General features: G+C 45.8%; 1 protein-coding gene across 1 annotated transcript in view; it reads left to right on the plus strand.

Annotated features, from left to right (window-relative positions):
- Positions 1 to 5,628, plus strand: part of FOXK2 (forkhead box K2) — a 29,146-nt gene extending 23,518 nt beyond the window's left edge. The window contains exon 8 of the mRNA XM_010856390.1: positions 2,391 to 5,628. Coding sequence (XP_010854692.1) covers positions 2,391 to 2,587 — 197 coding nt within the window. The 3' untranslated portion in view covers positions 2,588 to 5,628. The remainder of the gene's footprint in view (positions 1 to 2,390) is intronic.
- The last annotated feature ends 9,269 nt before the right edge of the window (positions 5,629 to 14,897 follow it).

Genomic DNA, 14,897 nt, shown 5'->3' on the forward strand with positions numbered 1-14,897 from the left:
AACAAGGCTGCAGAGGACCGGCCTGGAGGCTGTGCCACCATCCAGGTTGTAGCTGCTGGCCTCTGCCTGTATGCGGACTATGCTAATGGATGGGTGGGGAGCGTGGGGGCTCAGGACGGTGCCTGGCGTCCCCGTGAAAGGTGACCCTGGAGTTGAGTCCCCCTCCTGCTGAGGCACCACGTGACTGAGGGCCAGGCACCCCAACAGAAACACAGTGCTCCCCCTGCTGGGTGGGCACCCATGTGGCCTCACAGGGGAGAGTCTCAGTGTAGTGCGTCATCACAGCCGCCCTCCCACCCTTAGAAAAGGAAGCCTGTCTTTCCAGGCAGTTGCCTTGAGCTCTGGTTATTGCCGCCATGGGCACAGGGAGGGCACGTTTTGATGCTTGGTGCTCACGGAGGGGTGGAGAGGTGGGATGAGTCTGGCTGTGAGGCGGGCTCTCGGCCCAGGCCTCAGTCCCAGGCCCACACCTGCGGTTCACCAGTGTGGTTATGGTTGTGCTGTTTCTCCAGCGACTCATTTGGGTTGGATGTGGAGTCCTGGGGCGACACTGCGTATTTAGGTGGCATCCCACCTGCTCGCTGGGCCTAAGTGCCCCTTTGCCGTCTTCCTTCTGAGACTCCTCTGCCCACCCTCAGGTTCCCTTACTGCCCAGGTCCTTTCTTTTCCTGTTACCTTTCTAAGGTTTCTGGATCAGTTAGTGGAAGACCCTGCTTGGCATGGCCTAGGAACCACACTATGCCTGCTTGAGAATCTGGGACCCGGGTCCCCCTACAGCCATGCCTCCCAAAGAGCAGGCCTTGCTGCCCTGCCCTGCCGCACGAGCCTATTCTTCCAGTCACATAATTCTTTAGGCTTTGACCATTTGTCCTGACCTACCATTAACTTCATTCTGTTCTGAATCATTGCTACATCCTCCTGAAATAGCATTTTTATTCAAGCCAGAGTTTTGTGGGACATCTCCCAAACTCGCCAGGGCTCTGTGTCTCCACCACGGACTGCGGCAGAGAAGTGTGCGTCCTGCTGGAAGAACCCAGGCTTCGTTGCAGTGCTGCCTCCGCACCACACAGGTCCTTATTCTTGAAAGTGACACAGCAGTCATTCTCAAGAGATGACAGTGGAGATGGCCAGAAGCCCCATGTTAACCAGGTCCAGCTGCCAGTCCCTTTGTTCCCGGAAGACATGATCGTATGAATTTCCCTATACAAAAGCGTACTGGGAATTTAATTGGAATGGTGTTGAATCTGGAAAGGAGGGTGGGGGCACTGGCGTCCTGGCAGTGTTGGAACTCCCCTTTCTTTGACCTCAGTGTGTGTTCTGTGGCTTCCCATCTGTTTCATTTTGCAAACTGCCCCCCTACCCTATTTCTCCACTTAGCTTCAGGTTCCATTTCTTGGGAGGAAATTCTGTAGTCCCCCTGTGCTAGCTAAAGCAATGTACTAGAATACCTAGAGTCATAAAGCTTGGTGTAAACCCCTTATGCTTAGAGCTCTTACGCAGCATGTAGAGCAAACTACCAGGAGCTACTGCAGCATTAACATTAAGTGACCAACATCAGGGAGGCGGGGCAGCACAGTCACTGCTGGGGCCCGGGCACGCTCCTGAGGTGAGGCCGCTGTTCCAGGGTCTTCGTGTGCAGATCATTCTCCATCTGGCCACCTGCTGCCATGGTCCTAAGCCTCCCTTGGGGCCCGAAGGGACTGGATAGGGGGGCAGGGGTCTTCCTGGACAGGATGCTGCCTCTCCAGGTCGCTCTTCCAGCACACACCCTGCCTCACCCCCACCCCCGCTGTGGTAAATAGCCCAGGCCCAGTCTGCCTTCCCACTTGGAGAAAGAGCACTTCTGGTGTGGGATGACCGTCTTCGGTTCATCCCTTGTGGTTTGGTTATGCAGAGCATGAGGCAGGCATGATCAGAGGTGGTGGAGGCCCTTGTGCCAGCGGGAGTCCAGGAGGAGGAAGGGCCTCTCGGTGATGAAGACCAGAGAGAGGATGGGCTTGGGTGGAGGGGTGTGGGGAAGCCAGCCTAGGGCTCGCTGTAGATCCCTCCCGTGACAGGCTTGGAGCAGGTATGTGGCTCAGATGCAGGCTTAGCTTGCTACACCCCAGTCCCCTCCTGGGCTCGGGCCCTGCATTGAGGAGAAGCCAGCAGCAGCCCCTTGGCCACAGCACTAAATTCATCTGCTGTGTCCTGCCTCTGCCTCCCGTCCTCCGCCCTCCCCCCTTCAGCAAGGCAGCCCACTACTGGAAGCAGTAAACAGATGCTGTGCGTTCATAGAAAGACTCACTGTTCACACAGTTAGCATGTGGTGGGGTTTCTGATCCGCAGGGGTCTGGCAGGGACAAGCGTCCACCCAGACGCGTGGGCTCTGACTCACTGTCTCTCCGCAGCAGCAGCGAGTCCCCTGCACATGCTGGCGACACATGCCTCCGCCTCTGCCTCCCTGCCCACCAAGCGCCAGAATGGTGACCCAGCGGAGCAGCCGGAGCTGAAGCGGGTCAAGACGGAAGACAGCGAGGGTCTCGTCATCGCCCTGAGTGTGGACGCGCCGCAGGCTGCCATGCGGGAGAAGGGCGTCCAGAACTAGCGGCCGGGAGAGCATTTCTCACTTTAACGTCAACTCTGTGGTGCCAAAAGGAGACACTGCCTCTCACCGACGCTCGGAGCGTGTTCCCTCGGTGGGTAGAGGGCCCTGCGGTTGGACTTCACCTCAGCACTGGAAACACAAACCCAGGTGGCCTTAAAACTCCTTAAGTTAAAAGACTGAAGTCACCCCTGAACATCAGAACCACAAACAGCAAAGCCGGGCTCCGGCAGTGTCTCCCCGCCCAGCGTTCAGCTTAGCTCCCAGTAGAGACTTACGGTCCTTCCCAGGGAGGACACGCCCGGTGCGAGCAGACCTGCTGGGCCTGGGCCGGAGCCACCCCACCGCCCGCTGCCAGTAGACAAGACAGTATTTTGTTGTTCACATGTGGAATTAGAATATTTTGAGGTGTACTTTCTTTCTTTACAAAATAATGGGGTCTTTGACATTTCAGATCACTCCATTTCTACTCTGGAAATTTTGGAATCGCACAGGACCTTTTGTGTGGATTTCATTTGGGGAGAAGCAGAGCGTAGTTTTGTTTGTTTCTGTCGTTTGTTTTCAGCCTATGGAATGATTTACTTTTGTCTGTCCTGTTTAAGTCAGATGGAACTACTTGACATCTGCAGATTTCCCACGTTAGAGCAGTTACCTGATGAATTTAATCCTCCATTTCCACGTGTAGGACGGACATACAGACGGACACCCCGCGGGCCACTTGTAACCCTGACGGAAAGCGCTGCCAGGCTCCTGGAGCTGCACTTACCCATTTCTCTTTCTTGCTACCTTTTGTTGTTGTTTCTTTGTGTTGACTTTGTCCCTGGCATATTTTCCACTCTAAGTAAAACAAGTCTCCTACGTATTGTGTATGTTTAAAACGACAGAACTGTTACTTCGTCATTTGGAAAAAAGATTCAATCTTTTATCACACACCTTTTTCAAGCAAAGGTCACAGATTTCTCCGTGACACGTTCACTGTTTTAGGTGCCGTCCCCAGCTCTCGGCATCATCCAACCAGCCGGCCGCCCCGTGATGTTGTGGTTGCCCCCTCACGGCAGGAGCAGCTGCTGGGGTGGAGCAGAAGCTGCCTGTTAACACAAGGGTCTTGGAAGCAGGCACCCTCCGTCCGGTAAGCGTTGGAAACACCTAGGTTGCTTTTTGATTTGTAATAGGAAATTCCCCTCAACCTTTTAGAACTGAATCTAATACTAGCTGATTTCTCTCCTATAAAAAATAAAAGCGAGAGAAAAGGAAACAAGGTGAGAGAATGAAAAGTCGGAGGCCCGCTTGGCCTCAGCCTGCGTTCCTCTGAAAGAAAGCCACTCACCTTTCCAGAGGTTTCTGGGGTCAGAGCTGAGCAGCATGCAAACAGAAAGAGGGCTCTGGCCTTATTGTGAATTTTTAAATGTCATCATCATAACATTATTTATTTAAATGTAGTTATTTTGGTATTTAATTTTTTTTAAAGAGAGGAAAAAAAAAAAAACCCCTGTATTTTCCTGGTGGAATGAAATGGCTCAGAATGGTATATTTAGGCAATTTAAAAACATTTATTATTTACCTAAAGACCAAATATGATAAATCTGTTCTAAGTATTGTGTGTCAATCCACGGTATGGAGCTGTCACAATGTTATTGCAGATAATGCATATTAAAATTATGAAATTACTGCACACTAGCTGGATTTATAACTCAGCCATTTAAAAAAATAAAAACAAAACCATCATGTGAATGAGACCACGTGTGTGACAGTAGCAAAATCTAACTTGCAGACTGAAGCACGGACGGATCAGAGCACCTCAGGGCAGCAATCTACATCTCCCAGGCACTTTACAGATACCTTGGAATGTATATTTTTATTTGTCTTTTTACACAGAAGGTTTGCAATTTGCAAAATAATTCAGATGTGATGTGTCCTGTTTGTGGGGTTGGGTCACTCCACTGAGTGCTCCAGACCTGTCAGTCACGGGCCACTGCAGCCCCCTGGCCGTGGGCTCTGGGGAGGTGAGTGGACACGACCACCTTGGTAGGGAGACGGCTCGGGCGCCACTAAGCAGGTGCCTCACGGGTGGCCCAGGAGACGCAGCTCCACCACCATCCTGAAAGGCCTGGTAGACTTTCCCTGTGTAAGCCCCGTCTATCAGTTGATTATTTCTGAGCCTAAAATGTCGACTTTTTGGGTTTGGAGGGATTGATTTCTGCTGGGTTTATAGGTAAGAAAAGTACCCTGTTCTCAAATCTAAAGGGAGAAGGATAGTTTTTGCTGCTGGGAGCTAAAGCATGTCTTTTTCAAAGGCGAGGCGTTCTCTTTCCTTTTTCCTGCTGTCTTGGCTCATTCATTGGCACATAGATATTTAAGAATATCAAGGAAAAGGCAGAGGGAAAAAACATAGATTAACAAACTGCCATGTCCTGGGCAGTTTTTAAAATGTTTGAATTTAGCTGTGAATTCCCTTCAACACCTGGGAGTCACTGAGCTTGTGTCCTTGTGGCCCCACTTGGTGCCTGGTGCTACGTCAGCAGTCACAGTGCACTTCCCTCCCACCCAGTAGTCCACTGGTGGTTCCTAAATGTGTCATTTCAGAAAGTCTCTGCTTTGACCTTTGCCAAACTTCTGAGCTCCCTCAGGGACGACAAACTTCATTTCAGCAGCTTCGCCCCGAACCAGACAGAAATACAAAAAGGAAACTCACACGTGATCCAAGTGATGTGGCGTATCCCAAGGTGTCCGTGCATGATTTGGGGTTGATCTTCCTCTCGTGTCAGTAGAGTCTCCACTCAGACAGTTGAGCTCCTTAAATGCATCACCCCCACATCGTCCTCTCCTAGAACAAGAGTAGGCGAGGCCACGGTCGGAAGGGGGCGGGGCGTGTCAGGACTTGGGATTTCTGTGCTATGTGACTACAGGGAGACAAGTGACAATCTTCAAGTCCTAACCTCCACTATTCTAGAAAGGATAGTGGTGATTTGTGTGCAAAGGTTTGAAATTTTAAAAGTACCAAGTTCCTGAAATTCAATAAAATATTTTTATTAATTTTAATTGAATACAGAGTATCATTGTCCTTTTGATAAGCTTAAGCAGGCACTGCTTTTTTATATGCTCTTTTCGGAGCACGCCAAAGGCCTAGGTAGCACTGGAGCGCCTGTGCCAAGACACTGCTGACAGCAGCAGAGCAGGCGCCTTGCCTCCACCGGGAGAGTGGGGGCACTGAGTGTCTGCATGGGCAAAGCGAGTTGGGTCACAGGCAGTGCTAACAAAGTCCTGCTGGCTTTTATCCATCCTGTCAGAGTTTTAAAACTAACTTTGAGGTTATGGTGTAGCTCCCATTTCTTCTGATTTGCTCCTGAGCCTGAGATACATTCTCCCGTGAGATGGAAATTGTGTCTAAATTTAGAGGCACACGGGTACTCCAGTCCGCAAGTCACTGTTAGCACTGAGACTGTCCAGCTACTGAAGAGTCTGTGGCACAGATTGCTGATGTCCTAAGGGTTGGGAGGAGGAGGAGGAGGAGGAATACTGAAATGGCGCCACAGAGGCCTCTTTGGGAGATAACTGAAGTTCAAGGACAGAGTTCACAGGGAGTTTTGTTCTTGATATTCATGTCCTAATGTAAAAACAGTTATATTAGCATAAAAGAACTGCTCCTTGTGTACTGACTCTCTTTCCTAACTAACAGAAGCATCCCTAAATATTTTTCGGATCTTTTGTCCATGTTGTATTAATAGATGCTTTAGGATGTGTTAGGTCTTACCTCCCGCTTCTCACTCAGGAAAAGCTACTCCGATAGTTATTAGGATCACCTTGTTGAAGTTAAACTGAGTCAAATAAGAGGGGACAGGTATCTTAGAGAATAACCTGCCTTTACCCAAGGAAAAGGTGTTGTAAGGGACTTACCTGGTGGTCACCTGGCTAAGACTCCCAATGCAGGGGGCCTGGCTGCTCTCCTGGTTTGGTCCTACGTGGCATAACTAAGTTGGCATGCCACGACCAAGACCCGGCGCAGCCAAATTAATTACATACTTCTTAAGAAAGATGTTGAAGGAAGCCTTTAGGTATAGGAAACAATTCAGTTAACTGATAAAGAGTTTCTTCATGTAGCAAAAGCCAAGCTATTGGAGGAGGCCCACATTTAGGCCACATTTTGTCTGTAAGGAAGACACTGGGGGGCATTCCCTGGCACCCAGTGCTTAGGACTCCACGCTTCCACTGCCAGGGGCACAGGTTCCATCTCTCGTCACTGAGCTGAGATCCCGCATGCAGTGTGGCGCAGCCCAGGCAGGAGAAAGGAAGGCGTTGGGGCGTGTCGTGACTCTGTGTGTGGTCACCATACAGTGCATTGAGGCCTAAGCCTGGGAGGTGAGACAATCCGTGGTATGGAGTGGCTTGCACGGTGGCGCAGGCCTTGGTGGAACACTGTGCTAACTTGACTCGTCTCTCGCAGCCTCTCCCTCCACGTTTATGTGCACAGCAGTACAAAATGAGATTTTAACACGGGTCTCAGGTGACCTCTGATGAGGCACAAAATTTCTGATTTTAGAAATGTCCTGAGGTCCCACACTCTGCCCTATGTCTCAACCATTAGCTGAATAAATAAAGCATCTATCATATCTATTCTCTGAAAAAAAATAGCAGGAGTATTAAAACCGTAAGAACAACCAGTGTGGTGACTGTTTTCTTGAATTTTTCTTCCCTCTTGTATCTCCTAGTGTCAACTCTAGGACAGCCTGAATGTAAGAGCTGCATCTTAGGAATGAACAGAATACCCAAGAGAAGCCCTCTCCCCCTGAGGAAAGTGGGGACCCCTGTGGGACATGGGGAGGGGAGTCACAAAACTACATTTGTAAGCAGTAGCCCTGGAGACACTGAGGATTCAAAAGAGGAACTAGGCCAGGGGACTTCTTTCTAGTCCAAAGAAGGTCAGGGAGAGAGGAGGGTAGAAATACTTCTCTTTGGCCCCAAGAAGTTTACAACATCACACACAGGCTAAAGCCTGACCTTTTTAGCCAAAGGCCAGAAAAGGGGGTACCTTGGAGACAGGACATTAGAGGAAGACTCCCTAGGGCTAGGTATGGCATTCTGGGCTCACCCTCACCTGCACATGCCTGGAATTGACCTTGAGTAAGCAAAGCAAAGGCTTTATTAATTGAACAAACTCCCATAAAGATTGGCCCCAGATAGCACTGCAGAGCTTGGCAAGCAACTAACCCCAAACTACAGCCTACAGAGGGCAGGTCAGCCTGTTTAGTCTGAATCTAGCTAGGTTATTTGCTTAGAAAAAAAAAAAAGTTCTGCATTCACTAGAGGATTTAAACAGGACTCAGATTCATAAAATGAACAATGTCCAGAATGCACAAAATCTCTTTATGCCAGGAAAATCTCTTAAGGGGAAAGAAAGTTAACATGTCAGTTGAAGTATGTTGGAATAACTGGAAAAGGACATTAGCTTTCTATGGCTTTAATTATTGTAACCAAACTCCATGAAGTAACGGCAGATGCTCTTGAAATGAACCAAGAGCTACAGAACTTAAAAATAACAAAAAATCCAGTGGATCAACAGAAGGATGCTTGGAAACAAACCTTAGGCTCAGGGACCTGTGAGATAATATAAAGAGATCTAATATACGCTGGCTTAGTGAATTTCCAGTAAGAGGAGGAAGACATTAATGTTTAAAACAAATATTTTTAAAATTGATGCCTGAAATGTCCCAAATATAATTCTAAAGATTCACAGTTTCAAATAGGATATACCCAAAGAAAAACCCTGTCAAGGCATTACCAGTGGCTATGAAACAAGACATTTTGTCTGGAAAGCAGCCATAGAAAAGTGACTGGTGGCATACAGAGTAACAACAATCTGAATACAAATTTCTCATCAGGAACCATGGAGGCCATAGGCCTAGAAAATTTTCAAAGGGCTGAAAGTAACTGTCAATCTAGAATATTATATCCATAGAAAATATCAGGAGTGCAGATTAAAAGATATTCTTAGATGAAAGAAAATTGAGAGAATTCCTAACCTGTAGAGACGCTCAAAAGGAAATGCTAAAGGACATTCTTCAGGCAAAAAGTAATAGCAGAGAGAAAACTTGGAACTTCAGGAATGAAGGAAGAGATGAACAGAAATGGTAAATATTTGGGGAAATAAAATAGTTTTTCTTCTTAAATTCTTTAAAATATCCTAACCTTCCAATGTAAAAGTTTTAACACTTGTCAGGGTTTTCAATGTCTATACATAATATGTATTGACAAAGGTACAGTATAAAGGAGGAAGGCAAAGGTCTAGACGTCTCTACATTTCCATATTGAAATGGTGAAACATTCTGAAGTAGACTGAAAAGCTAGCTTTGTGTGCCATAGCCACTGGTGCAATCACTAATAAAGGAAAAATCCAATAGGCAAATTAAAATCGAATGCTAAATTTTTCTTGAAATAACACAAAGAAGGCAGAGAACAGGAAACCAAGGTGGAGGGGATAAGCAAAAAAACAATATGGTAGGATCTTATCAATAATTACATTAAATATAAACAGTCTAAGCATACTCAGAGTGTCAGTTGGATCAAAAAGACCCAACTTACTTTAAATAATATGGATAGGTTAAAAGTAAAAGGATATAAGAAATCAATCCTGCAAACATTCAAAAGAAAGTTGGACTATATTAATGTCAAAGTAGAACTCAGGAAAATTACACCTGAAGGACACTGCATAATGGTACAAGGTCACTGTGCCAAGATGTACAACAGCCCTAAGGTTCCAAGCACCGAGCAGCGGTCTCAAATGAAGCAGGAACTTTGGTTTCTGGTTCCATGGAGCTGGGAAGTCGTCACTCCATCCATCCTAACACATAAATAGCACAACAGCCTGAGAATCAACAACTCATCTCAGATCTAAGGGAGGTGAGGATGCAGGGCAAACCACTAGCCCCAAGATTAGAAAGAGAAAATACAAGCGTGGAGACTGAGAGTCCGAGTGTTGCAACAAAGGAACCAGCATGACACAACAGACCCAAAGTAGCCAGATGAGTAAATAAACCAAAAAAAAATTTTTTTTTTACAAAAAATTTTTTAATGGCAAGAATTGACTAAAAGGAAAACAATTCATACAGATGGAGCAAGCATCAGAACCAGATGTGACAGGGTGCTGGTGTTAGCAGATGGGATTGAAAACAAGGATTAATATGCTAAGGACTAATGGATAAAGTAGACAGCATGCAAGAACAGATAGGCGATGTAAGCACAAAGATGGAAATCCTTAAAAAGAACTGAAGAACACTGTAAGGGAAATACATGTCTTTGATGGGCTTGCTAGTAGACTGGACACGACTGAGAGAATCTTTGCGCTTCAGGAGGTATCAGTAGAAACAGGTAACAGGAGAAAGACTAGGGGGAAAAAACACAATATCCAAGGACCATAGGGCAGCTACATGAGGCATACAACGTATGTGTAACAGGAGTGCCAGAGAAGATGGAAAGAACAGAAGAAATACTTGAAACAATAATGAGTGAGAATTTACCCCAGTTCCAGGAAGCTCAGAGAATGCCTGTCAAGATAAATGCAAAAAAACCCCCCACAACCAACTACTTAGGCATAACATTTTCAAAGACGACAGTACAAGACAGAAACAGATGTAGTAGATATTAATCCAACTATATCAGTGATCACTTTGAACATCAGTGGTCTAAATACACCTATAAAAAGCATAGATTGTCAGAGTGGATCAAAAAACACAACTATATGTTGTCTACAAGAAACTAAATATGAAGACATTTCATATAGATTAAAAGTAAACAAACAGGCAAAGATAACCATGCTAACACTAATCGAAGTAAGAGTAGTGTTTCTGTTTTGGCCACACCACGTGGCTTATGAGGTCTTAGTTCCCCAACGAGGGATTGAACTCTCAGCAGTGAAAGCACAAAGTCCTAACCACTTGACCGCTAGGGAATTCCCAGGAGTAGTTATTTTATTTTCAGACAGAGCAGACTTCAAGGACAGTTATCACCAATAAAGAAGGGGGCACGGTATCATAACAGGAGCAATTCTTCAAAACAACGTTAATTAAATGAAGCAAAAGCTGACAACTAAAACAGATAAATCCGCATTACATTTTGACACTTCAACACTCAACTCTAGGTGACTGATAAAAAATAAGTAGAAAGCAAGTCTATAAGCCTTGAACAACCCCAGTCAGTGTAACTGTGATTGACAGTGTTCTACTCAACAGAATACACATTCTTTTCACATGCACATGGAACATTTCACCAATATATACCAAATCTTGGGTAATAAATCTTTTCAAGAGTTAAAGAATTAAAACTGTACATAGTATGTATGCTCTTTGTCAATTAGGGAAATCAAAGTAGAAATCAATAATAAAGGTATTTTTAAAATTCTCAAATGTTTGTGGATACTGGAAAAAACTTTATTTTTGATCTGCACAGCACACAGCCTGTGGGATCTTAGGTCCCCGGACCAGGGATTAAACCCATGTGCCCTGCAGTGGACGTGCAGAGTCTTAACCACTGGACCACCAGGGAAGTCCATAGACAACAGATTTTGAGATAATCCATGATTCAAAGAGGAGGTCTTAGAAATTACAAAAAGTCTTAGAAAACTGGAGCAGAATGAACATGAAAATATATCAAATTTGTGAAAACAGCTAAAAGAGTTCATAGGGAATTTTATAGCACGAAATGCTTATAGAAGAGGAAACCTAAAATTCTACCTTAAACTAGAAAAGACTGAACTAAACCCAGAGCAGTCAATATAATTGAAAAAGGAGATAAGAAAAATATCAATGAAATAAAAACTGATTCTTTGAAAAGAAAAAGATTAGCAGATTAACTCCATCTGGAATGACCAAGGTAAAAGGACACAAATGACCACTGAGGAAGGCGAGAAGGGCTGCTGTGATGAGCTCCGGTGAGAGCAGCATTATTGGTGATCACCCAGACCTGGAAGCATTTCAGACATCCTTCAGTAGGTGAAGGAATAAACAAGCTATGCTTGTTAAGTGGAGCCCCACTTGGAAATCGAAGAAGCTACTGAAACAACCAGTGAATCAGGCATTTCCCACGGAATGAAGACTCCAGACTTAAAATGCAGACTGCATGCTGGGGACTGAACTGTACCTCCTCCCCGCTAAATATGCTCGTCCTAACCCTGGTTGGGACAAGTCAGTGGAGACAGGAAGGATGTTTGTGTTTGCCAGAGGCTGGAGGTGGGGAGAACGGGCAGTGACTGCCATTGGGAATGGGGCTTCGGTACTGGATGATGGAAGGTTCTGGAACTAGGGAGACTGCACAACACTGAATGTATATACTCAGGGCCATGAACTGTACTCTGTAAAATGACTTAAATGGTCTATTTTATGCATACTGTACAACTTCTAAGTTTTACCTGGAAGAAGGTGGGGGTAAAAAATAGGATTTATGTGATGAGCTTACAGATCTGATCCAACACAGCTGCTGAGCAGAACGAGGGGTTGAAGGGTTCAGGAGATGGAGTGCAAAGGAGAGTGGAGCTTAACCCGTGTTCTGCCCAGGATCCCTGGGGAATTTGCTAAGGGAGGAAGCAAATTCATCCACTCAACACCGGGCCCAGAGGTGGCTGCTGCATGTGACCAAGTCAGGCACACCTAGGCCTTGAAATGACTGCAGAAACCGGGCTGCAAAGGCTGTGTGTGTCTGCCCTTCACCACATCACAACTGAAAGCACCCTGAAGCAGAATTTCACAGAAAATGCCAGCTGGATTTTCTTTGGAGCCTCAATCAAAACGGACTACACACTGGCCGTTGTGTACAGAGCAGATTCGGGAGACTGCCTGGCCTCTTACAGACGTCCTGCCCCTGCCCCAGTCTTGACCCCGACTGGGCTGCGATGGAATGAATCTCCCTGAAGCTGTGAGGTTGCTCGGGTGCCTGACAGCCATCCCATCCTCCCTTGTGGACCATTTTCGGAAGGCTTTGAATGGTGTCCTCCAAGACACAGGCTGACCTTCGAAAGAGTGGGTGTTACAATGATTTTAACATGAAGAACTCTTCAACGGAGTAACAGGAGACAACTCTTTTCTTGGAATTATTAAAGTAGTTTGATTGGTGGCTCTTATTCTTGCTCAGTGTTCATTCAGATGGTCTGACTATTCTGGGCTGGACTGGTTGCGGGTGTCCATCTGCAATCTCAAGGCCACGTCCAGCAGGCACTGGGAAGACAGGCACTGTCAGCACAGGCGCTGGCCCCTGGACATGGTAGACCCAAGTCCAGCCCCTCCTGTGTGTGTCAGAACAGCAGCAATCACTGATTTTCTGGAGTCACACGTCTGCTCTGGACATCAAGACACCTTCTTCCGTAGCACCTGCCCAAGAAAGTAACTGGCCCTTTGAGGTAACTAGCCCTCATCAGTTCACACCCCCCAGAAGACAAACTCACCGTCACGCAGACCGTGCTCGATGACCGAGCTCTGACTGGCAGCCAGGATGAGGACTCTATAGAGTCTATGATATTCCTCCAGCATCTGTGCGCAGCACCGTCAGAACAGATGCCCAGGTGAAAACAGCTTTTATTCATGGTGACATTTCTCACACATAAAATATATATAAATTTCACTAGGTAGGTGTTGCCGCGGATCCTTTTTGTAAAAATCCACTGTATGTTTCTATTTTGGTGGCTGTGGTATAAATACTTTAAATGGATGCCAAAACTATAAAATTACTAACCCGAAATCCATGATGCCAAAATGTGGCAAGGACTTTATGAGAAAATTACAGACGAGTATTTCTTATACACACATACACACACGGATCCTTAAATATACAGCAAGTCCGATTGGCAGTAACTAACAGTAACTGAACAACAAGGACAACGCACCGTGACCCAGTGGGGTTTATCTCAGGATGGCAGAGTTGGTTGAACGCTCAGAAATCAGTGATTCACCACGCGAACGGAGTAGGTAACCATCTTACAAAACCACGTACCCATCTGCAGCGGCACGAAGCTGAGTGCTCACACCTCCTTCAACTCGGCGCTCTCAACAGCTCATCTGCCCCCCTCTCGTCTTGACCCCACCCAGCTGCATCACGGGGCACTGTTCAGGTGGGTCCAGAGCCCTTACATGCTTAGAGTGAAAAAACCCTGCATTCCGCAGAGAAACGAAACAGAATCCACAACATACATACCATTTCCAACATCCAAGATACAACCCCACAGTACTAGGACACGCAGGTCCATATGACTAGTACACAGAATGAAAGAAAATCAATGAAGACTTGCTCTGAGAAGATCCAAATGTGAGAATGACCAAAGACTTTAACTCCTGTACTATACATATGCACAGGATGTAAAAATTGTTCATGTGCATGAGCGAATGAAAAAGTTAGTTAAGAATTAGAAACTAGTTTTAGATTCATCTCAAGTTTAAAGGATATTGTAAAGCCTTTAAAGAAGAGTGGGCAGTAATAGGTCATTTAGTGGTATTCAATGACATGATCCTATTTTTTCAAACAGGAAAAAATACTTTAAAAACTGTATGAACAGCCTTAATAATCACTGAGTGAGGTAATATAAGATGTTATACATGCGTACTTGAATCCCAACAAGAGACAACAGCAGAAGACATTATTTGAGGGAACAGCTAGGAAATCCCACAAACTTGATGAAAGACATAAATCTAGATTCAAGAAGCTTAGCAAGCCCCGTGCGTGATAAACACAAAGAAAACCAAACGTAAGCATCACAGTTTCCAAGTTGTAACGCCATAAAATAATTCTGATCCTCTTGGAACAGAGGACATGGGAAGGACAAAAGGAAGACTCACAGCTTTCCCCACGCAAGTTGAACAGCTTTGCCATTAAAACAAGCAAACATGAATAGTAGTGCGCTTACGGTGCCCGCTGTGATATTACATTACTGACGGGGAGAAAATCCTTATCACGTCCTGATACATTCTGTCCCTCAGCTCTTCAGAAACAGAAACAATCACTTTTGAGCTTTTGGAATTCCACTAAAATTTTATTTTTAGCTTTTATTCCACTTGCTTTCAAGTTCATCTGGGGAAAAAAAAATGCTTAAGATCAGCAGAGCCATGTAATCAGAACATAGTTCTTCATGAAGCAGTATAGTAAGTCCCTGAGTAATAAACCAATCAGGTGAAAGATGGAACTGTAGTAGGGCAACTATGTAATTTTCACCCAAAGTAGAAAAGAAGGTTAAGGTGGATGAGACACCACTACCTGGGGCAGGAAGAGGAGCTGGGGTTGAGTCACCCTTGGCTTGATCAGTGCCCGACCATCTGGTGCAGAAAGATGAGGCCCTTTCCTC

This window comes from Bison bison, unplaced genomic scaffold, assembly GCF_000754665.1.
Source record: "Bison bison bison isolate TAMUID 2011002044 unplaced genomic scaffold, Bison_UMD1.0 scf7180017864371, whole genome shotgun sequence".
Taxonomy (NCBI): domain Eukaryota; kingdom Metazoa; phylum Chordata; class Mammalia; order Artiodactyla; family Bovidae; genus Bison; species Bison bison.